The sequence below is a fragment of the Columba livia genome, chromosome 9, assembly GCF_036013475.1.
Source record: "Columba livia isolate bColLiv1 breed racing homer chromosome 9, bColLiv1.pat.W.v2, whole genome shotgun sequence".
Taxonomy (NCBI): Eukaryota; Metazoa; Chordata; class Aves; order Columbiformes; family Columbidae; genus Columba; species Columba livia.
In genome coordinates this window covers 22,803,571-22,826,299 of record NC_088610.1, presented here as the reverse complement: position 1 = coordinate 22,826,299, position 22,729 = coordinate 22,803,571, and the positions used below count along the sequence as shown (strand labels likewise).

Below are 22,729 nucleotides of genomic sequence, written 5' to 3'. Positions count from 1 at the left end.
TCTACACCAAATCCCACAGTGTGGCTGAACCCAAATCCACACTTCATCAAGAAAACAGAGCACAGAAAACCCCATTTCAGGTTCCCTTCTTTGCTCATGCAGAGCAAGATCTCACACACAGACACACAAATAAATGAATCAGAGCATTGTGGGGTTTTAAAAGCAGAACACAGGTTTATTTACAATCAAGTATGGGCAGCTGAATAAATAAAAACTTTGCCCCATATGCTCTAACTCCCCTCTGAGAAAGTGTCTGAACACAAGGCCAGGTTAGAGAGACACCTGTTCTAGCAGCTGCCCTCTAATCCAGCCCCTCCAAAGAACACAATTCCTCAGTAGAACACTATCAGGAAAGAAGAAAATAAAGTGCAAATAAAAAGGCAATAAAACGCTGGTGGCTTGTCTTGAGGCCCAGACGATGTGGAAAGGTTTGGCTGAATAAAGTTTTGCCAGGTAGCTCACACCCAGCCATATTGTGGTTTCAGATGCTTCAACAGGGACAGAGCCAAGACACTGCTCTGTAGCACAGAGAGGGCTCCAGCGCCAACAAAAATATTGCACGTGTGCTCAAGAAGGGGGCAAGTGGCCTGGAACTGCCAGCACCAAAAGAATGGATTTGGGATTTAACCCAGCTGCTCCCCTGTGTTCTACTGACAGCCGCCAGGACAGGACGGATGAACAGAAAAAGGGACCAAACATCTACATTCTGGTACTGAAGTCACAGTATGACTACATTCCTTAGCACAGCAGCACACCAGAAGCTGAGCTTCTCTCTCCTCACACCCAGTAACCAAACTGCCTGTGGAATAAAAAGATTAAAAATCTCCTATTTTGTGATACCCAAGCTGTTGAAGGGCATTTTAACAAAAGGATGCAGAAGTCCTGAAGAAAGGACCATTTCCTTACAGACAGGTGAAACGGATACAAAGAGTTCACATGACAGTGCTGGAGAACCTGGGTCAGGATCGGAGCAGATCTGCATTGAGCTGGTGACTCAAAGGCAGAGCTGCCAGAGCCACGGCAGATTCTTTAAAAGCTGTTGCAACACTTCAGACTGTCCAGGACCTGTCCACGTTTCAGGATCTTCTCATCCCAAGCCTGAACTAGGCCACAAGAACAGAACACAGGAGACAGGACACATATGAAGTCAGCATACACAGTAACTTCCATCCAACATTTCCAACTCAGAAGTGCTGTAAGTACATTTGTGTGACAGGGTATTTGGCACAGCTCTCTGGTGAGGAATCCCGCTAGTATCTTCAGCTCCACTCGGTGCAGAGATATCGCACGTAAAGGTGCGACTAAGTAGCATTCTCCATCCAGAACAGCTACTCCCTTGCCCAGTCTGAGTGCCACAGTGCAGCTACGGCCACAAGAAGTCTCTGACTCAGGCTCCTTCTCCATTGCTTTAGAACCTTCCTCTGGAAAGGGAAGCCCATGCACTTGTTAATATCCCCGCCGAGGACGGATCTGGGCTCAGGTCTCCATTCTGTTCGGCCACGGACCAGAACCGCCACACACGGGGCACAGGACGCTCTGCCTTTCACCCTCCAGCCGGTTAAAATTCAGACCACAGGACAGCCTTGTTTCCTTTGTCCACACTGACCACGTGGGCACCCGCTGGTGACCACGCGACCGCATTGATAGGAGAACTGAAATGGAAGTCAGGGAGAAGTTTAACAAAGAAGCTGAATTCCAAAACAGCACTCAACACTGGAATGAAATATTATAGTACTCTGACCATCAAAGAAAAAGCACTTTCAGTCTCAGCCCTCAGGAGACTCCTGCTTTTAATAAGCCTAAGGGAGATACATTGCATATATTCTGAGGAGACTGTACTTTATTAGAATCATATTGCAGCTTAAGAAGTTGAACAATAACCTAATCTTAATTCAATCGAGGGAATACTGCCATGAATCCACAAAGCATGTGCATATTAAAAATTCTCACACACTCATATATAAGTTGCAAAGCTGTACAATTCTTTCATAGCTCAGCAAGATTCACAACCCAGATCCCCGTTTCAGATTGTACGGGCAGCTTCCCCTCACCTGTGATGCTTTGCCAGCATCCTCTCCAACTTGCCAGTGAGCACATTCCAAATGTATAGGGCCCCATCAGCTGAACCAGCAGCAACATAGTTACCGTCAGGGCTAGGAGAACAGAGAAGGTGCAGAAGGCAGAGAACAATTTTCAAGTCAGCAATTTATCAGCACACAACATCATTCCACCTGCAGCTTCCTAAGCAAGCAACTTGGCATTGAGGTCTTTTAAGAGTTACGTGCTACCAGTTGCTAACACTAAGACGTGAAAGCACTTTGAAATCGGAAAGCTTCCAAGACATTGGATCAACGTCTACAGATATACTCTGTCTTGAACCAGACAAGACCTTGGGCAAACCACAAACTCTGCCCCCATTTTTCTACCTGTAAACAGGGACCATGCAGCCAAGCATCAGGAATCACTCATGCTGGGGAAAGATTTATCAGGTATCTTGCTTATATCTGACCTTACCTGAACACAACTCTTGTCCAGTCAGAGCCGCATTTGAATCCCTGGGCACTGAAAGTAAGAATCATGTAAGTGTGAATTCATTTATAAGAAGATAAGACTTCCAGGTTCTCACTAAAGAGCATGGTAAGGATGTCTACATGGTTCAGAGTAAGCTCCAGTATCCCTTTATAATAATTTGCATTTCTCTCACACCTTCCTCTCAATCACAGTTGAAGAAATTCTTTCCTTTAGGCCAAAGGCTCCTAAGCCAAGCTGTTTTCTTTAAAGAGGTAACTAAAAGATCCACCAGAGGAGATCTTTGCTGTTAGACTCCAGAGAACTTAGCTACCCATGTAGAAAAAAGGTTAGAAGACACTTTTCTCCATGGAGAAAACTGCAAAACTCTCCAACACTGAGAGCAATCTGCAATCCGCGATTCCGAAATTCATGATGTTCTGGTGGAGAACACACTCACCTGAATGTCTGCTTGACAGCACTAACCCGCAGATCAATGATCTTTAGCAGATCATCACGGGAACAGGTCAAAAGCTCTGTTCGCTCTGAGTTCAGGTCCAGAGCTGTGATTCTCCCAAGCAGCTCCAGTTCTTTTACGATGCTTTCAGTCCTAAAGACAAAGAAAGAAAGAAAAAGAAAAAAATGAAGAGCAAACCAGGGTCCAGAAGCCAAACTACTGTGTCAAAACTTTGACTTGTCCCAATATGGAAGAACAGAAAAAAGATTATTGGTATATTCCTACTTTTCGATTCTTTCCCAAGCTAGATCTCACTTTGTGGACATTTCCAGCCAATAGTTAGATACTACTTTCCTCAAAATCCCTAAATAACTAAATAACACTTAGAATGGCAAATACTGACCAATACAAAATACTTACAAGAAAGCAGACTGCCTTTTCAGAAAAGAAACCAGATCCCTCCCCACAAAAAAATCTCAAACAGCAATAAAAGCAATAACAAAAGTCCGTTTCAACAGCCTCCTGCAACATTTCTAACAGTCTCATTAACTTCCAAGCTCAGGAAGTTCCCCAGTTCAGGTTGTACTTGACAGCAATCCCATAACCATCCCTACACTACAAGCTCTCTTGTAAGAGTTTTACCTGATGTCCCAGAAACGAATTTTCTTATCAAAATGTCCACTCATTACACATTGCTCAGTACATACGATGTCATTGCAGCTAGATCCTGCAAACACTGTTTTTATACCTAAAAACGACAAACCAATGGTGACACACTGAAATTTATACTGTACAAACAGATGAAAATAGAGACAGAAAATAATCACTGCACCACACACATACAGTTGCCCCACAGAGCAGCGTCCAAGGAGCACCACAGGGCAGACAAACTCTGTCTTAGAATAATCCTGATTTAAGTCTTCCACAACCTCTCTGTCCTTCTCAATCTCCTTTGCTGTGGCTAATATCCCTTTAAATGCCTCCACAACAGCTGCTTTACTTCCACTTTGTATTTAGACAACTATAATTTCCTACTGTTAAACAAAATGAAACTGTCTCCTTGACCTGTGTTTGCAGTCTAGGTATCAAGGTAACCTTGAATCTCGACTTCTCTGGCAGTGCAAGCAGGTTTAAGAGCCATCAACAGAAGAGGCCAGGAAACAAGGTGTTATTCTTAAAGAAAAATCTGGATCCTAGTATTTCCTTTGTTTGAGATGCTGAAATTTTCCACTCCATGTCCAAGAGACATTTCCATCCCCCCTCAGGGTTAAGAACTCCAAGTTTTTAGTGCAAGACTAAAATACCCACTGCCAGACCAGTAAACAAAGAACACTCACAGAACACAGCTGCTGTTAATGTAATAGCATTAACAGTGCTTCCTGCATGCACTTGATTTCTTATTCTTACTTCAGGTAACAGGCAGAAAGAATCCAATTACTTGAATAACAACAGAAGATGGCATGGCTGCTAGCTTTTGCTTTTTGAGACTAGCAATAAGGTGTAATAATCTGTTTTACGTCAGACGTGCATTTACATTCAGCAGAAACACAGAACGTGGATGAAAAGACAGAAGTTAGGTTTCCTTACAAACTTTGCTGCGGAGGTCCCAGAGCTTGAGAGTCCGGTCGTGACTTCCCGAAACAATGCGTGCATTGTCCAGCAAGAACTTGGCCGACAGAACTTTGCCGCTGTGACCTGTCAGGGTGTGCTGAGGACAAGAGATTTACATGGTAAAACTGCACAGTTCCGCTTGCTCCTCCCCTCCCAGCTTCCTAGTTCTGCTGTTTAACAACTCAAAGACAATCTTAAATCATAATTTGCATGTGTACTGCATTGCTTGGAGAAAAAAAAAAATAATCTGTTACTGTTAAACAGAGATTAACAGCAAGTAGGAGTGTGAAGTGGCGCTGAGTTCAGCCTGAGGCTGGGAGCCACAGGTCACCTTTGGCTGCAGCTTCTCAAGCTACTCGGGGAACCTGTGAGTTCCCTTCCTGCTCCATGGACGGATGGCAACTGCAACACAGCCTTGCAGGAACGATGAGGAGAAGGGGTTAAAGCATGCTGGAAATGGAAACTGTGCCTTCAGGTTTTTATAATGAGCCTCTCAAGGATACAACAGAGCATTTAGTCTCAACTGTTGTTACGTCTTGAAGCCTGAAAGCTGAGACGAGCAGAGATTTCAGAAAAACTCCCTGCAGCAGTTTCCATAACTGAAGGGGGAGGCTTTGCGGGGCTGAGAACATGAACCACATTCATTTCAAATTGCTGAATATTTACATACTAAATCACAAAAAAGATAATGACTGCCTGAAGTAAAAATTGTGAAAAACACAGGAGAAAAATCTTTGTGTAATTTGATAGTCCTTTGGGTATTTAAAAATAAAAAAAAAAATCTAACCATATACCAAAGCAATCTGGGCTTGGGAAACACAGAAGAAAAACCCTTAAGAATGGAAAGGAATGGGAGCAAAGTTTGGAAATAAAACAAATTGATACACAAACTCTGAAACAAAAAAAATTCCATAGAGACCACTTCATCTTAAGAAAGGACACAAATCCCAGAAAGGAGGATCTAAACTTTCCTTCTACATCTCTCTCCTACTCTTGTTGCACAGTCATTATACACAGATATTTGCATTTAAGTAGGGAGTTTGTGGAAAAATTTACTGTGTTTTCAGTTTCACTGGCTCCTGCATATGACAAATCTGTATCACATACACTTGAAACAGAGAATGCACTATTTTATATCAGCAAACACTAAATGCAATCACTCAAAGCTGGTGATCACCAGAGACACCAAAATATCACAGGAACAAACTGTGAGGCCAGGTGGATGTTTGCAGGGATAACTAACTTTTTGTAGTGAGTAATCTATACTCTGCTAAACTTTTATTCACTATAATTCACATCCTATAGTAGGTTTTGCAGCCAAACAGAAGCTGCAAAAGAACTGATATTCGTCACTACCCTAAACAAGACCTGACATCTCCACACTGAGAACTACCCAGGGAATTAAAACGCAACTGTAGGTTATAACCGACATGTGGAACGTCAGGAGATTCAGAACACCAAAGTAGCATCTTCCTAAAATCAGAAGTTGAGGAAAAATGTACATAGGAATGACCATTAAAAAAAAACCCAAACCTCTTAGAAAGCTGAAAAGAAACTTTTCTTTTGGTCAGAGGTGAATCCTTCTTTAAACTAGAGCTAAGTGTTGGAGAAGAATGCGAGTACAAAGGAGTTGTGAGGAATCTTTCAAAACACATTGAGAATGAAGTCCAGCACTTCCAGGCTTGCCGCCTTTCACAGCGAGGCAAAGGACTCCTCAAGAAAGCTGCTCACCTCAAATTAAAACCAAATCCCTCTTTGTCTTCCACAAACTTCTTCAGCACTCCTCTCCTTGGACTGGCACTAAAACACTGAAGTGGTTCTCCATAAACTCTAGGAAGCATTTAAATTTCCACAGAGGGGGATGCAAAAGCATATTGGGTTTACGTGGTAAGCTTTTGCTAGCGGGAGGGCTGTATTGTGAAAATATGCAGTAACTGGAGTTTCCTGCAAGGCTGTGCAGAGATCAATACTGTATTTTAAATCTTGCTGTAAAGACCCTTAACAGAAAAAGATCCTGTAAATGCCCAACTTCCAATATTGCCATGTCCCCACCAGACAGAACTGGAAATACAAGACAGAAACAGCCAGAGCACTGTTTTGCCTTCAGAGACTCACCCGCAATCGATTGTCATCAACCGTCCAGATTCTGCTGGCAAAGTCATTTGAAGCTGCTAAGAGGTACGAACCCTGTCAACACAAAATTAATTTAAAACTACTCCTGCAAGTCAATATGCAAATTAAACTCAAAGTATTACCAGTAAATCATTAAAACCATATTAGTGCTATGTTGCCAGAGGGGGGGAAAAGAAAAGGAAAAAAGGAAAGAAACAGTAAGAAACAGTAACATATACCAGTATGGAAAACTAGGCTAACAACTTTCAAAAAGGCTATGGCTTTTTCTTCTCACCAAAATGTGACGAGGACTTTTGCAGAATCACGACGACAGATAAAGTACTAGTAAAAACCAGGCCAGAAAGGACATTCGCCTTTCCCTCCTGCTGCAGTGAGGAAATGGGTTTACCCTTACCTATTGTAGGGTATTTTCCTCTTTTTTTGATTTTTCACATCTACCTCCACTACTCAGATAGGCCTCAGAGTGGAATTAGCCCCACTCTTGTGATTTTCATTACAATTCTAACATTTTAAACCAAGATTCAAAAAACTAAACCTGTCCAAGGAGACATAAATTGGCCTGTTCACGGCCTTAGGCTGAGGGCACTTCCAAGTCATCCATGATGGAGAATGGTCACCTGTCCAGCTCAAAAGACTTTCCTAAATCCTCAAAGCCCATTAGCATCTCATCTCAGGAAGTTCTCACCTCAAATTTGTTCAAGCAAGTTGCCAAAAATCAGAACTAGTTTCTCCTGCAGATTAACAGCACCAGCAAATCTCTACTGAGCTGGTCAGTGTCCAAAGAAGGGATCCTTTTGGGTGTGTATCAATAAAGTTTAGCACATAGAATCACTACATGGAAGAAAAGATGACAGCTTTGGTCTGCTGCCTATGCAGTAAAGCACTGTGTTATGGGAGAGGTCTCAGCAGAAAAGTCAGATCACGTGTCCAGTTTTAACTGTCCAAGACCCCAGACTCCTTCAGGTAGGGCTGTTGGATGCTGAGCCCAGCCACGTCTCCAATACTTGAGGGTGACACGAACCGAGCACATCACGAGCTGTCAGCAAACACTCTGCCAGCCACACCATTGCTGTGCTGTGACTGGTGAGAAACCGCTGGGAGAAGGGGTCATGGAAGAGCAAGTCTTGGGGAAATCAGACCTTTTACTGTTCATCACAGACCTCGGCAGAGCACAGAAGGAAAACAACTTCACAGAAATAAAGCCTCAGTGTATTCGTGTCTTCTGTGCTGTTATGCCAGCTTTAGTGGGAAGCTGAATTTCCTACTTTAGACAAAGCCTGGTATATTTTATTGTAATTTTATCACAGTAGCCCGTAACAGCTCATGTCTGAGCTGCATATCATCCCCTGAATTGTAAAAGAAAACGAGAATTACAGACCACAGCATATCAAATAAAGACCTTCTGGACAATTTTTAGCTACTTGCAGTTACTCTCGTACGTATTTTAACTCATTTCTTCGGTAACTTTTCAAAGTGTAAGAATGAAAACTGATAGCAGATCACAACATAATTAAATTAATTCATTCGCAATCACAAACAGTGGATGTTGCACAGATACTCACCGCACTATCAAATTCTATGCTTGTAATCCCAGCATTACTACCCGAGAGGGAACCTTTAGGTTCACACCTATCTGCACAGAGAAAAATGAACAAAACTTAAGTAGTGGATTAGAACAGAAGCTGACACAAAGTGAACTATGAGTTTGTTTCACATCCCACCATACCCCAAAGCAAAAAAATTTACCTCCCAAGACTTCCCAAAGCTTAACCCTCCGGTCCATGCCTCCTGTTGCTAGTAACCGGGAGCCCGGGCTGAACTGCACTGCGTTCACCTCCCCATCGTGTGCGTCCTGAGGAGCAGGAGGAACAGAACAGACACCCAAAATGGAATTAGCACAGACCCAAAATACACAGATTAGAAAGCTATAGAACTTAAAGGTTATACAGAACCACAGCTGTAGATCTTTCAGCAGTATATAGGAAACAAAGCCACAGACTGAAACTCTACTACAGTTGATGGTGTACAAACAGAGCAAAAAGGCTGACCCTTATCTAAAGAAAAAAACAAAACCGCATAAAGAAAAACATCAGCAAGGACTCAAACTGTCAGAAGCCTTAACATGCTTCACAAGTATAGGCTTTAGAAGGTAAGGCTTTTAAGTTACACCCAAAAAAAAAAAAGGAAACAAAAGAAAACAGTGACAGGTGATATGCTGTGGGAGGAAACTAACTTTTCATTTATCCATCTAGAGCGAGCCATGGAACATGATCCAATCGGCTCATACAACTACAGAACACTCAAGTCAGGCCTGAGTAGGAAAGACTGCTACAAAACAGCATAACAGGTTATAATGGTAATAATGCTACTTTGTTTGGTGATTAAGTAGTACCAGCACAGTTGTGAGGGCACCTGCTCTCACAGAGAACTTGCACTTAAGCTGTGGTCCCTACCCACTGGTGCAGTGACACTGCTGCTTTCTCACAGCTTCATGTTTTAAAGCTTGTGTTGGCCACATAATAGTGATTCTTAACTTTTTAAAAGCTATGAGCGTTTTAAGATTCCTTCCCTTTTTTCCCCCTGTTAATTTCACACTACTTACTACTTACCCACACAGTATTAGTACCACATTCTTAATTCATTGGCTGCATTCCTTTTAAGTATTTTCAGTAACTGCTCTTTCAAAATCAGTTTTTCTGGAACTTATTGCTTAAACTTGGTCTGCCAGCACATATTTAGGGGCCATCACATTTCAGAAGAGCTATTTAGAACAAAACCGGCCAAAGGCCTTGCCTAGAAACTCTGCCCAAGAACAATGGCTGGAGCGACTGCCTTCTTTGCCTTACCAAGCCTGTTCTACTCATCTCCCCAGCAGCATGCCTGGTCTGCTCCCCACATCTGCCAAACCTCTGGCCCAGAGTCCCCGCACTCACTCCTGGAATGCTCTGCTGGACCTGGACACGTCCTCACGCTCCATTTGGGCTCCAAACACAGGAGCTAAAACATAACACGGAGCATCTCCAGAAGGAACAGATGGATTCTCATGAAACGAGTAGGGACTTTTTCCTTCTCATACTGCAGGGCTAATCACACATCACCATACTGCCAAGACTAGGAGTCACCATAGCCTACTGTGGTTTGCCCCTCCACATGGGGAAGACAGGCTGCGCTGTTCTTGGAAGTTCAGAAGACATTACAGAAGAGCAAGAGAAAGGTGAAACCAACATAACCTCTTGCATTCTTTAAAGCCTCCCATATACAGCTTTGTAATACCTAGCCAGTATGCCATCTGTTGCTCAACCTTGCTCGCTGTATATAGCCAGAGGAGGAGAGAGGTTGCAGCACACACGGCAGCCATCAACCCCTCCTCTGGTGCCCCGTTCAAGTCAGCTCCAGGCCCTCACTTAGGTTATGACCCTATTCTCACTTAAGTAACTTTGCTACTCCCTCCACCCCACAACTTCCACTAGAGAAGATGATAACAGGACTGACTCCATGCTGCAGTGAGTGACTCCATTACACTGTCCACATCCCAAACTGGAATGCCTGAGAAAGCTCAAGAGGAACGTTAAAACAAGTAGCTGCATTACAAAGCAATTTACCACAATATCTTTAATTCAGAAGGCAATGTTCTTCACAGAAATTTAAGTTGGGCCTTGCGAGGCCAAAAAACACATAAAGGAGGTCTCAGATTGAAAACTTTAGATCACACACAACAAATGTAGACACCCCACTACAATGAGCTCCTCTTAACCAGTTCTTTTGGATGACATTCAGTGCCACAACTCCCTTCACTCTGGAGAACTGGAACTGAATCAATCCCAAACTGTCAGCAATCTCTTTCTCAATCATAGCTCTACTGTGGCATGACAGAACAGGGACTGCTGGGAGCCCAGAGGGTAACGGAGTGTAATTCCCCTGTGCCCTCAGACCTTTTACTTGTCATCATTGACCTCAGCAAGACACACATCAAGCATATTGGCTCTGAGAAGCTTTTGGGCTAAGAATTAAATGGGATGAACTATGTTACCAAATGCAGAATTCCTTCTTGTTTGGCAACATTAATGGAAAGAGTCTCAGGTTCTCAGTTCCCAGGACTGGCTTCCTCCAAAGACAGCAAAAGGAATAGTAACACTGAAAATTCCTTCTGTACTTACGAAGACACATATGGCAGTAGTGGGCACTCGCACTTCTTTGCTGGCACCTGGATGTGGCTCCACGTTATCCTGGGGAGCAGGGAGCGAAGACAAAGAACGCCTCCTGAGACGAAACAGAGTACAATTATTTTAAAATGAGAATTGAACGCTCTTTCTCTCCAGCTCATCCAAATCTGCACCTGTCACTTAACTACACTGCACAGCAATTAAAAAATGGGGGAAGGAGTTTTTAAACCTTATCTCATCTTTCAAAAATTACATTTGTCATATAGCACCACATCCACTTGTGGCTTTAGGTATTTGATAGGATACCAGTGACCCCACTTAGGATTTTTTTTTTTTTAATAGGAAAGAGAAATGTGGGAGTGATTGCAGATTGCAGCTGAGTTCAGTTGGAGAGACTACAACTCCATCATTATGTCTAGGGAGACTGAACACTATTGCAGCACCACATCCCAAGCAGCAAAACGCTTCATTCAAAAGCTCAGGCTGCACCATTTATGCAAAGATCATCCACCTAATGCAGGGCTTGACTTAGAAGGTCTGGCTCCACTCTGGATCCTAAGCACAGAACCCAACAACTTAAATATCCCTATTTAAGGAGCAAAGTGCAGTGGAAAGTAAGAGCAAATCCCAGGTATGCTCTGCACAAAGAGGGGCTCATTGCCTCTCTAACTGTAGACAGTTTCTAGCCAGTGTTATCAACATTTGAAATCTAATGACGCAGCTGGGTTCCGTGTTATTTCAATGGAATACATTCACGTGCCGGACTAAGCGCGGATAATGTTTTTCACCTGGCAGCATCAGAAGATGGATGTCCCAAAAGGGGAGACTCAGACAGACTGGAGGGAAAGGTCAGAGGCCAGCACACGGCAAGATGGAAGAAACAGGAAGTTGAGGAGAACAAAAAAAGAAAAAAAAAAGAAAGGCAGAAGCTAGAAGAAAGGCTGAAATTATTTGTTTGTATTCCCTGCATCACCAAGATTTTGGTGTACATTGAAACCAATATACAAAACAAAGAGGCGAAAGTGTTCTAACCTACCCAAAGATATTAGTGATAGAGTCCAGAAGGCCTCCAGCTGGCTGGGAGAGTCGCTTACTGAAGGAGGGGAGGACAGGTTTAAACCTTGTGAGCAGCTTCTCCACACAAAGATCAACACAAACATATTTCATAGCAACAAGTCTCTGGAAAGACTCCCTCCCCTGCAGACCCAGCCCGAAGACAGAAAACACCAAATGCAGCCGTCAGTTCAAAAGTCACCAGTAACAACTACTCAGAACGCAATTTGTGAGTCAAGTTTCTTGCATTTCCCTCAACCTCCACCCTGTGAATTACTGGTTTTAGATATAACAGTGCCATGTCCAAAGTTTCAACCAACTCAAACCATGCTCTCATGTAACTACCTCTTACTTTCCACTCACTGCTATTTTAGAGGAAGAAAAGATGCATTTAATCTAGGTGAAGACATTTTCAGCACTTCAGCTAAATCAAAATACACAACTATTTGCAAAATCACATTGATATCTCGTGTAGTAACAGATATAATACAACAGGCATTGCAATACCTATTTTATTGTCTCTTTTGTTTTAAACCTTTGTTTTTATGACTAGATGCAGATTTTTCAGACACTAGTTTAATTTATTTAGAACAGCAAATGAAAACCAGAGCATACCTAAAGCATTGTAACAGAGAACCCAGCACATGAGTTTTGTACTGCTCTGGTAGAAGTATTAAACTGCGTTCCAGCTGAAGGCAAGTAAAAACTGTAATATTCCCAACATTGTCCCAACTCTTACATCTCTCATTCTTTCTCAACGACACGATACAGAAATCTCTTGATCTACAAACCTGGATGTTCGGCTGACGGTTCTCACTGGAGAAGTCTCCTCAGCTGTGTCAGAGGTTTCATCTGCCAGCACTTCGATATCATCATCCCTGCTGAAGTGAGAGAACACACATGGCTGTCAATGAGCCGGAGCTTCCCAGGGAAACCACCCGCTGATGTGCACGAACTGAACAGCCGACACAGTTCCAGGGTCTGTCGGTGCCTGCGCCCAACCCACATCTAGGGGCGTAGTAACGTATGTAAATCCAGACAACACAAACACTGATCTGTCACTGCAAGAGATACCACATTCAACATACAATGCCTGAAAACAAGTGAATGCAGCACCTAAATTCCATTTTTTTCCTTTCCAGCTGCCAACTACACTCTTCACTGACAAGAGGGCTGGATTCTCCCCTGATGCTGACAGGCATCTTGTCTAGTTTCCCTTTACTACAGGCATTGTATTTCAGCTCACAGCACTACTTAGAGCATTAGAAGGACCTATCACATGTGAGCAAAACAGTGCTACAGAGTGAACTACAGGTGCTGGAACAGCTATAGAACAGCAAAAACATGAGTTATTGCAACCCCAAATATAGGTGATATCCTATTTTCACAGCACCTTTTTTACTCTTCTGAACCAAGGAAGTATTAGGGAAAAAAAAAAAAAAGCATAAGAGTTTGAATTTTCCTTTGTCATCCCCAAAGACATCTGGGTACTTCCTATACTGTTGTACTTCAGGTGCTGCTCCGTAAGTACAAGGGATGTTGTTTTGCTACACTTCACTCAAGTGTTGGTGAACAACTGAACAGGAGTGTGAGGTTCCAATATCTATACCATAAATTAATTCAGCTAAACTACTCAGCTAATGTTAAAAGGTTTTGTCCCCATTAGTCATCATGGGCTCTGACAGTCTAATATTTTTTACCTTCAATTATGATTTTTCCTCCACTACTGATTTTGCAGGATAAACTATTTTTAAACACACACTATTAACCTGATGCCATTAGACTGAACAGAAAGTTTAAATTCAGCATTTAAGTTGGAATAAACCAATTCCTGCCATCAGATAACACTCAGCTGCAAAAGAATTGATGAGCACACGTTAAATTTCTCATTTCAGAATACAGCTGCACTTTAAGTTCTAAGATTTTGGAGGACAGTAGATATGTAAAGGGCTGATACTTCAATAAAAGACTCTCAAGTTTTGCTGATGTTTCTTTCTTAAAATCTAAAGTTTGAGCTATTAAAACTGTATGAAGCAAAAAAAAACTTTCCATGTGAACTTAACGTATTTTTGAAGTGAATATAAACACCAAAGTACACACCTTGAAATGCTGCAATTTTCCCCTTCAGTAAGCAGCATGTTTATACAATACAAACCCTCCAAAACTATGAAACCAAAAAGAAAAAAATCAAAAACATCTCTGAAGCAGAGTTCGAGCAATTTACAAAAGCAATTATTTTTTATACTTTTTAAAAAAAACAAGCGATTTTAACATCTCAGTGTCTCATATCAAGTATTTACGAAACACTGAGACCATCATGCCCATCAAATCAGGAAGTAAAATATTCAAGCTGTTGTGCTACAGCCACCTCTGAGCTCAGCTCCAAGGTAGGAAGGTCTCATTTTAGGAAATGGGGAGGAAGAAGCTTAACGTGGGAGGCGGACACAGACACTACATGTGTTTCCCCTCTCAGAGCAACACTATTTATTGAAGAGTTTAATATTCTAAAATATCTCATGTGCACTGAGATCAAATAGCCAGAGCAGACACATTGCTCCTATCATGTGTAAGGACACACAGCGCAGAGACCTCATGGGATTCCATGATGCTAATTCGACGATAACAGACATCAAGAAAAAGCCCACACACTGCTCTGGCACTGTGCTCCAGGGACTGTCTCAGCTGCTTCCAACGCAGCAGGTGTAGTTTTTCTGGATTTGGCTGACACAAGCACCAATAACCTTACGAGCCTGGTGCAAAGCACCTCTACCATCAACTGCCTGCTTCAGTCAGCTGATTAAATATCACCCAGAAATAAACATCGCAGTGAATATCCATGTACTGCTGCTGAAGAGAACACAAGACTAAAGGTATTTATCTCAGGCTTGACAGTAACTCGGCATCTATTTTTTCCCTATAGAAATCTCTCCCAGTATGGAAGTGATCAATACACTTTTACCCACCTTAACTCACTCAGTTCCTATGGGAAATCTCTGGTCACGCATATTTGTACTCTAACACTTAAAAAGTAGGCATCTCAAGAGTATATTGGGCCATGATTAAAGGACCACTTTAAAGACCAAAGGCACCACATAACGAATGTTTTAATGCTGAGATAAGTATATTCACCATATGAAGTATTCTTAGGACTTTCAGTCCAAGCATCTATTTTTAGTCATAACAAAGCTCCTTCTCCTGAAGTTCGAGCAGGGAGCACTACTGTACATTTCTGACTTTACAACAAAGTTTAAACAGTCCTCTACATCACCAAATTTAGAAATAACAAAGATACTATTTATCATGCATCTGCATAAAACTGAAGCATGAAGTGATGAAGGAGACTGTAAATCAAGACAACTTACGGTTCAACAGGCAGGGGTTCTTTGGCAGCTTCTGCCAGCTCCTTCTGCAGCCTGGCTTGTCGTCTCCTAAGGAAAGGAAAATGAGGCTATTTAAATAAAAAACTTCCTTAAAGCCATTCTGAAAAAAATCAGACCACTTCCCTAATTTTATCCTGCTTTTCAAGATACTCAGTGCAGGAGAGGCAGTTTTCTTGCTATGGATAGTGAAGGACAAGCTCAGTTAAGTGAGGCAATAAGGTGAAGTGAACCTATGGCCCTTTATGACCCATATGAATGTGGATCTGCGTGAAGTACAAAACCTTGCTAAAAATAACTATTATGTTAGTAAAAATAACGCAAAACTGGCAAGTACTATGAGACTTGTCTTATAGCTCTTAGTCTCCAAGTATTGTTAGTTTGCATGTTAAGCTGAAGCAATTCAGAAGAAAAATAATTATATTGCAAGGAAAAAAAAGTACAAACTAATTTTTTCCAAGTTATACACAGTTCAGGCTCATAGCAGCTTCTCCTTTTAGCAGAATACAAAATACACTTAAATTGGTTAAGTGAAAAAAGCACAAAACTAGGAGCAGTATCAAGACACAATATGAACAAGAGAAGTCCAACTCCAATACCAGCAAAAAAACCCAGTTTCTATCTGATTTATGATCTTTAGGCCATAGTTAAATGTTGCTCAAGAAACAAAAGAACATGTTTTATTCATTTAAAAGACAGGAATGTTTTCACAAAGCATCTGCCTGTTTTGGCCAAAAGAGGGAACACCAAGTTCTCGACTCCCATTGTGTTGTGCAAGAATACAGACATCTCCAAGATCACAACTAAATCTGGTTTTATCCTATGCACTCAAAAGAATTCAAAAATACATTGGGAAGCAGTTTATCAACTAGAGGTCAACCTCACCTTGAATCCTTTTCATTTTCTGCATTCAAACGATTGGCTTCTTGTGCTTTCTCTGCCATCCAACGCGAGACCAGCTCCTGGTTGTCTTCAGTAGTTTTCCTCAGTTTCTCCTCCAAGGCGTTGAAGGTGATCTGGAGAGCGTCATACTCATCTTTCAGCGTCTGATTAGCTCGTTCCAGATCTTGCAGTTTGCTACGCAATTCCTGGCACTCTGTTTCCAGTTCAGAGATCTTTTGCAAATACTCTGCAATCCTGGAACAGCACAAAAATACACAAAACAATGAGGGTGTCCTTTGGGATCTACACCATCCACCATTGTGCTATGTGTATAATGCCCAATGAAGGATTTTCTTAGCCCAGAGCTTGGACTCCTAGAGAATATTACAAAACTAACGAACCACTTAAACAGAAGTCTGGGTCTCATATCAATCACACAGATGAAACAGTTCCTACTCACTTTGCTTCATTCATCTGCATCTCTTTGTCCTTCTGCTGCATTTGGTTATTCAGATCAATTACGGACTGCGCCAGCTACAGAGAAGAGAAAATGACGTTACAAAATGGGTACCCACCCATCTAACATCACAAGCAGGACACACGCCTTTCAGGTCTTTCACAGCCTTCTATACAGATCTGATTACTGCCCCTATCGCACAGGTCGTTAAATCAGGGAATCTACTTTCAAATACAAGTTGTTCAAAAAGATATTGTCCTTCGATATCTCACTCCCTTCCCTCAAGAGGTTTCTTTGATAAAATCACATCAAACAGAACGTATATAACACATAAAATTTTTTTACAGTTGTGGGAAAATCAATAAAGAAACTAAAAATTGCCAACTAAGCAAACAGACATATAAGCACTAACAACCAAGCAACAAATCCTCCTGTTATGCCCAGGACAGCTGTTACAGGAGGCATGCAGCTCACATATTGCAAACACGGGCTTCATTAAGAGTTCCCCCACAAAGAAAGTTGCTGGTGGAGTCTCTACCAGCACAGGAAAGAGAGGGACAGAGCCTGGGCTGCCAGGGAGCAGGAAGATGGGGTGGATTGCTCAGGATACCAGGCTAGGAAGAAGAAACTTCCACTGCTTTGACTACTCAGTGCACACCTCCCATAGACAGCTGTTTCCTCTTTGAAAAACGCAGAATTACTGATGCTGGAGCTTGCCCACAACTCCAGCGAGGTGTGAGAATGACAACATTTTCCAGGTCACACCCACCATCTCCCTGTGAAAGTCTGCAGTACCATTCAGGTAATTGCTCCTGGACTCATCTAATCCACTGCTGTGGTTTTTAAAAACGCAGTTCTGCCAATCCACACATTTCCAGAAAAACAAAACAAAAAAGACAACAACAAAACCCCCCCCAGACAGCAGCTTTTCCTCTCTTCCAGGCCCAAGTCTCATAACCTACAGGACTCCTGGGCTCCCTCCTGCATGTACACAGCAGGCCCAGAACTCCCATTTCAGTCTAACACTATGGCACTTTCGACTTTTGCTCGTGCTTGTTTATTTTGTTCACTCTTTTATAGCAGAGGTCCTGCAAAGTGAAAGAGACAAATGAAACCACACACAGCCACCTACTGTCTCACTCATTCTAAGTCTTCTCAATGTGGAACTAGTGGTGATGTACAGCTCTGTAAACGGGTTCTTTCCTCCTCTAATAAATACAGTTAAAAACCTATTCATGAAAAACAAAATTAAGAACTTCCTAAAAATCATACTATGCTGTCAATGTAAGCTCTTATCGCCTGGCTGACAGCTTTAAAGACAAACTGTCTCTGGTTTATTTTAATCATCAACATGAGGAGCTTAAAAAGGATGTATGTGAAATGAGGAACAAATGATGATGAATAAGCTTGGTAAAACGAAGGTCACATTCACAAAGGGCCACATATGGACATCCAGAACACAAGAGGAATTTCTGACCTCGCCACGTTTCTTGTGCAGCTCTGTCAGCTCTTCTTGATGCTTTATCTTCAGCTGTGCCAGTTCCTGCAGCTGAGCGTCATTCCATGCGCCATCATGTCCTGGACTGGAGTTGGAGAGAGAGGAAGAAGAGATGTCACAAACCAGAACCCAATTGCTCCTGTGCCTTTCACCATTTAGTCTCAGGACAAACTCCCTTGGATTTCCTACACGACATCAGAGATACAGGTTACTCCTAATGAACTAAACCACAGGTAGCTCCCTCACAACACACTCCTTGCCAATCAAAATGCCTTTATATAGTACTGGAAAAATATTGAGGACTCTATTCACCTTTCTGTACCTTTCTAAATGCAAATGGAAGATAACTAGTCTTAGCTTAAATTTGCACAAGACGGCTGAATCTTAAAATTACATTCTCCAAATTTTGGAAGAATTACAAATATTTCACCACCTCAAATTTGTTTTGGTGGGAGCTGGCAGACCGTGAAGATGCCAGACGTCTGGAGACAGAATAACACAGAGCACAGAACCAAAAGCCAAGGACCAACAGGTACATTCCCAGGCCCTTGGGTTTATAGTCCCAGGTGCTACAAGCACCTCCATTGTTCCAAATATGTTCTAGCCTTTATTGTGTAAAGGTTTGAGGGTGTTTTTTAATTATGCTTTACAGCACATATGTGACATAATCTGGAATTTCTACATGCCAGAAGAATACACATATCGCCCCCTAAACAACTACCACTGTAACATTTATCACATCTTTGAAAGCAGAGAGACAGGAGCAGAAGTCAAGTTTTTTAAAGCATACACACACGTATACATATCACACAGACATGGAATGAGTTAGCAGCTATATTATGAATTCCAGCTTTTAAAAATAATAAGTTCATCACTATTATACCAGACAGAACAAGGTAATTGCAAGCATCCATTTCTGCAGCCATTCTGTGTTATAGCAGTCCAGTGGGAAACAGACAATGCATTCAGAAGCTGAAAGCTCTTGTATCAGCATCAGTAACTTAATGCTCTTCTCAAAAACAAACAACGGAACAACACCTCAGTGAACTAACACTGTACTAGAAGACACTGCATATCCGAAAAACTGTGTCCCAACAGACAAGAAGCCAAGTCCTGTGGTAATGTCCAATAACTCTGGCCATAAACACATCTACAGCCAAAACCAGATACTCCTCCTTGGCCTTAAGGTAATTAAAAGCATTTTCCTCAGCTATCTAGGATTAGGGAATCCATTCTGTTTCAAAACCTTGTCAGATACTGAGGACAGTATCAAAGTTCAGCTTAGTATTTACTTTGAAGATGCTGTCTCTGTGCATTTCTTCGCATCCACTTCTACTCTGGCCTCATCTCTTACAGTGGGTGTTCAACCAGAATCAGATTCCCACAAACTAAAGATGGCTCAGGGCAAATGCAGTCACCAAGAAAGCTGTTGAGAACTTTCACACAGGCGTTAGCTCAAGCCTGCTGGACAAATGCTGATGCTTTGCCTGCCATTCCTGTAAAATCAGGAATTCCTCTTTCCTTACTAGCAATAGTACACAATAGCCTTAACTATATTTATTTGGTTTGCATCCAAATTAGAGATGCATATGCAGTTTTGCATTATATCACAAAAAGAGCTTCAACAGAGGAAGCAATTCCTACAGAAAAAGGAAATTCTGAGCTACTGTGGATCCAAACTCCAACAGAATAAGCAGCATGACCCATCCCTGCTGCACTACAGTGCTACTCCCAGATCAGAGAGGAAGTTTCCTAAAAAAATCCTGCTGAAAGCACACAAAAGGCACATTCACTTTAGCATATGGTGGTTATTTAAAACTGATGCTTCACAGTTATGATTTTCTCTATTCTTCCCTTCTGTGTGATAACACAGATTAGAAGAAACTAAGATGTGGGGTCTTCCCTCCAATGCTTATATGATTGGACAATTCCAGAGTCAGATCATAATGACTATGAACTGACACCAGGCAAACACTAGCAGCATTACAAGGCAAGCAGATCAGAGGCAGAAGCTCGTTCTGCTCCACCTCCACACCCTGAGTTTGTGATAAATTAGTTTCTGTCCAAACCTTGGTCTGATCTTTCTGCACTGTATACCCTAAACATATTGCAACTTTATCACATGTTTAGAAATAGTTATCATTTATTTTTAACTCAACAGATTTCCCAGTTTGCTTCATTCCAAGTTACTGTAGTAACCTAGAAGTTGCGTGTGCAATTCATCAAACTGGTTTAGGCTACAGTGTGTGTGACAGACAGCTGACTGACAGTAAAGGAATTTTAAATACCTGATCTCATGTCTGCTCTGCATGTCATATTTTTCTGCTTGAAGCTTATCAGCCAGCACCGCATGAAGGTCCGACTTCTCTAGTAGCTTGTTATCTGAAAGGGCAAAAAGCACAATTAAGAAGATAACCAAAAAGGAAAACCAGACTCCCGTCCTCTTCTTCCATTAGCTAAGATCCATTCTCTTTAATTATTCTGACACAACCAAACATTAGGTGAGCCTCCACCACACTAGTGCGCGCTCCTCTTTGATGCCAGCAGGCTAAGGCAGCGTTCAGCCACAGATCTAAGAATTCCTCATTAACCAGGCTGCTGTGTGCGACTGGTCTTAGGAAAGTTGAATCGAGAGGCTGCTCGAGCGTATTGCTATCTGCTGAAACAGAAGCAGTTCAAAGTTCAGGCTCTTTACAGCCCCTCAAGTGATAGCAACAAGCCAGGGCTGCCAGAGAACGGGTCACATCCGGCACCGCACTGAGCCCTGCCAAGGTTTACTTGCTTCTCCCCCCAAAACATGGGGCACCTCAGCGTGAGCAGTGTCCGGTGATGCCCTTGCCACCCGCTCCTGCCACAGCTCAGGCAGCAGAGGGACGCGCAGGCGCTGCAGGGAAAGCACTGGCCCCTGAACAGCCCCAATTTTTACAAAAGATCGCGAATACGATCAATAGCACTACTGTTCTCAACCCCACAAACATCTGTGCGGAAACTGCAAAGACTATTCAGACACCGAATCACTGTCCGGAGCACAAACGCGTTTTAGCCTGTGAGGGAATAAAAGAAGCAATTACTCATTTTCCTCAATAATGGAAAACGTCCAGTTTCCCTCAGTTTTAACAAACACCTCCCGACCGGTCTCCTGACGCCGCCACACGCGAGGCCTCGCGGGCCCTTTCCCCCGCACCGTCCCAGAGGAGGGGAAGGGAAGCGGCCCCGCCGCGGCCACTCACACTGCGCGACGATCTCCTCGAAGGCCTGCCGCTGCAGCCGGTCCCGCCGCCGCAGCTCCGCCGCGATGTGCCGCTTCCAGGGGGGGAACCCGGCGGCGCGCAGCCCCGACGCCATCTCCGCGGCGCGGCGGGAAAGGGCAGCGGGGGCGAGCGCCGCCCGGGCCGCGGCCCACGAGGGGCGGCCGAGGGGAGGCGGGCGGGAGGCGGCGGGAGGCCGGTGCCCGGCGGGGCGAGCGCGGCGGCGGGGAGCGCTCCCTCAGAGCCGGGGCCCGGCCCGCAGCCGCCGCCCCACGCCCGCCACGGCGCCGCGGCCGCGCTCCGTCAGGGGCCCTCGCCCCTCAGCGGCGCACCGCAATGGCGACAGCGGCCGCCCCGCCGCTGCCTGGCGCCGCCCTCCTTCCCTCCCGCCCCCGCTAACCCCACGGCCCTTGCCCTCGCACCGGGCAGCGCCGCGGCGAGGCCGCGCTGCAAGCGCAGGGTCGAGCTCCACCACCGGGCGGGCGGGAGGGCACCCTTCTGAGGAGAGGGGACTTCGCACCAGCGCCATTTTGTGCTCCCTCCCGGAAGCGCGTCCCGGCGCTGCCGCCATCTTGAGAGCGTCAAGCTCCGCCGTCCAGCCCCCGCCGCCATCTTAGGAGGGCGCTGCCCAGCCCTGTGGAGACGCATGCGCGGGGCCCCTGGCGTGCCTGAGGCGACGGCCGCAGCGTTAAAGAATCATAGAAACGTTTTAGCTGGAAAAGACCTTTAAGATCATCCAGTCCAACCATTAACCGGACACTGCCAAGTCCACCCCTACCCCATGACCCTAAGCCCACAGCCCACATCTACAGGTCTGTCCAACCCTCCAGGGATGGTGACTCCAGCACTGCTCTGGGCAGCCTGTTCCAATGCCCCACAGCCCTTTATGGAGAGAATTTTTTCCTAATATCCAACCTAAACCTCCCCTGGAACAACCTGAGGCCATTTCCTCCCATCCTACCACCTGTTACTGGGGAAACCAACACCCTCTATGCTACAATTAAATAAGTTGATACAATTAATACAGCAACGGAAGTGTGGAGAGAGCCAGGCGTTCACCAGGATCTCCTGTTGTAAAAAAGGGGATGAAAGGACACCGTTTCAGAAAGCCTGACTCGTAATACACATAAATAGCTTCCCTCAAACAGTGACAAAAGCTTGTTGTGTCACCTGGCAGAGCCAAAAAGTACGTGACGCTTTGATGGGGCTTTAGTGAAATAAAAGGTGCACGTGTGGCACTCGGGGCGGGTGCTGGCTTGCCAGCCGTGGCTGACATTCACACCTTTGTACAATAATGACTGTGAACGAACATTAAATACTTACTAAAAGCTACACAGCTAGC

The 22,729-nt window shown here is 43.7% G+C and overlaps 1 protein-coding gene and 2 non-coding genes across 8 annotated transcripts; all 3 read right to left on the bottom strand.

The window, feature by feature from the left end:
* Positions 1 to 146: 146 nt before the first annotated feature.
* On the bottom strand, positions 147 to 21,917 carry ATG16L1 (autophagy related 16 like 1). Of its 6 annotated transcripts, none has more exons than XM_065073174.1 (19): positions 21,370 to 21,917; positions 20,428 to 20,521; positions 18,119 to 18,224; positions 16,645 to 16,718; positions 16,188 to 16,439; positions 15,288 to 15,353; positions 12,717 to 12,803; positions 11,909 to 11,965; positions 11,661 to 11,708; positions 10,867 to 10,969; positions 8,456 to 8,561; positions 8,272 to 8,342; positions 6,692 to 6,763; positions 4,553 to 4,673; positions 3,608 to 3,713; positions 2,969 to 3,118; positions 2,515 to 2,562; positions 2,052 to 2,153; positions 147 to 1,652 (listed from the first exon to the last, which is right to left on the bottom strand). In XM_065073174.1, exons 1-19 carry the CDS (start codon positions 21,482 to 21,484, stop codon positions 1,559 to 1,561), a joined length of 1,872 nt encoding a protein of 623 aa, XP_064929246.1. In that variant the 5' UTR covers positions 21,485 to 21,917; the 3' UTR covers positions 147 to 1,558. The 6 variants fall into 6 exon arrangements, with proteins under 6 accessions (XP_064929246.1, XP_064929245.1, XP_064929248.1 ...); XM_065073173.1 differs by having other exon boundaries at positions 12,717 to 12,806; positions 21,370 to 21,915; XM_065073176.1 differs by lacking the exon at positions 11,661 to 11,708 and having other exon boundaries at positions 21,370 to 21,913.
* Positions 7,608 to 7,870, bottom strand: LOC135580360 (small Cajal body-specific RNA 6). Its single transcript, XR_010474879.1, has one exon. It is a non-coding gene; the product is annotated as a small Cajal body-specific RNA 6 (non-coding RNA).
* On the bottom strand, positions 10,393 to 10,663 carry LOC135580359 (small Cajal body-specific RNA 6). Its single transcript, XR_010474878.1, has one exon. It is a non-coding gene; the product is annotated as a small Cajal body-specific RNA 6 (non-coding RNA).
* Positions 21,918 to 22,729: the final 812 nt, after the last annotated feature.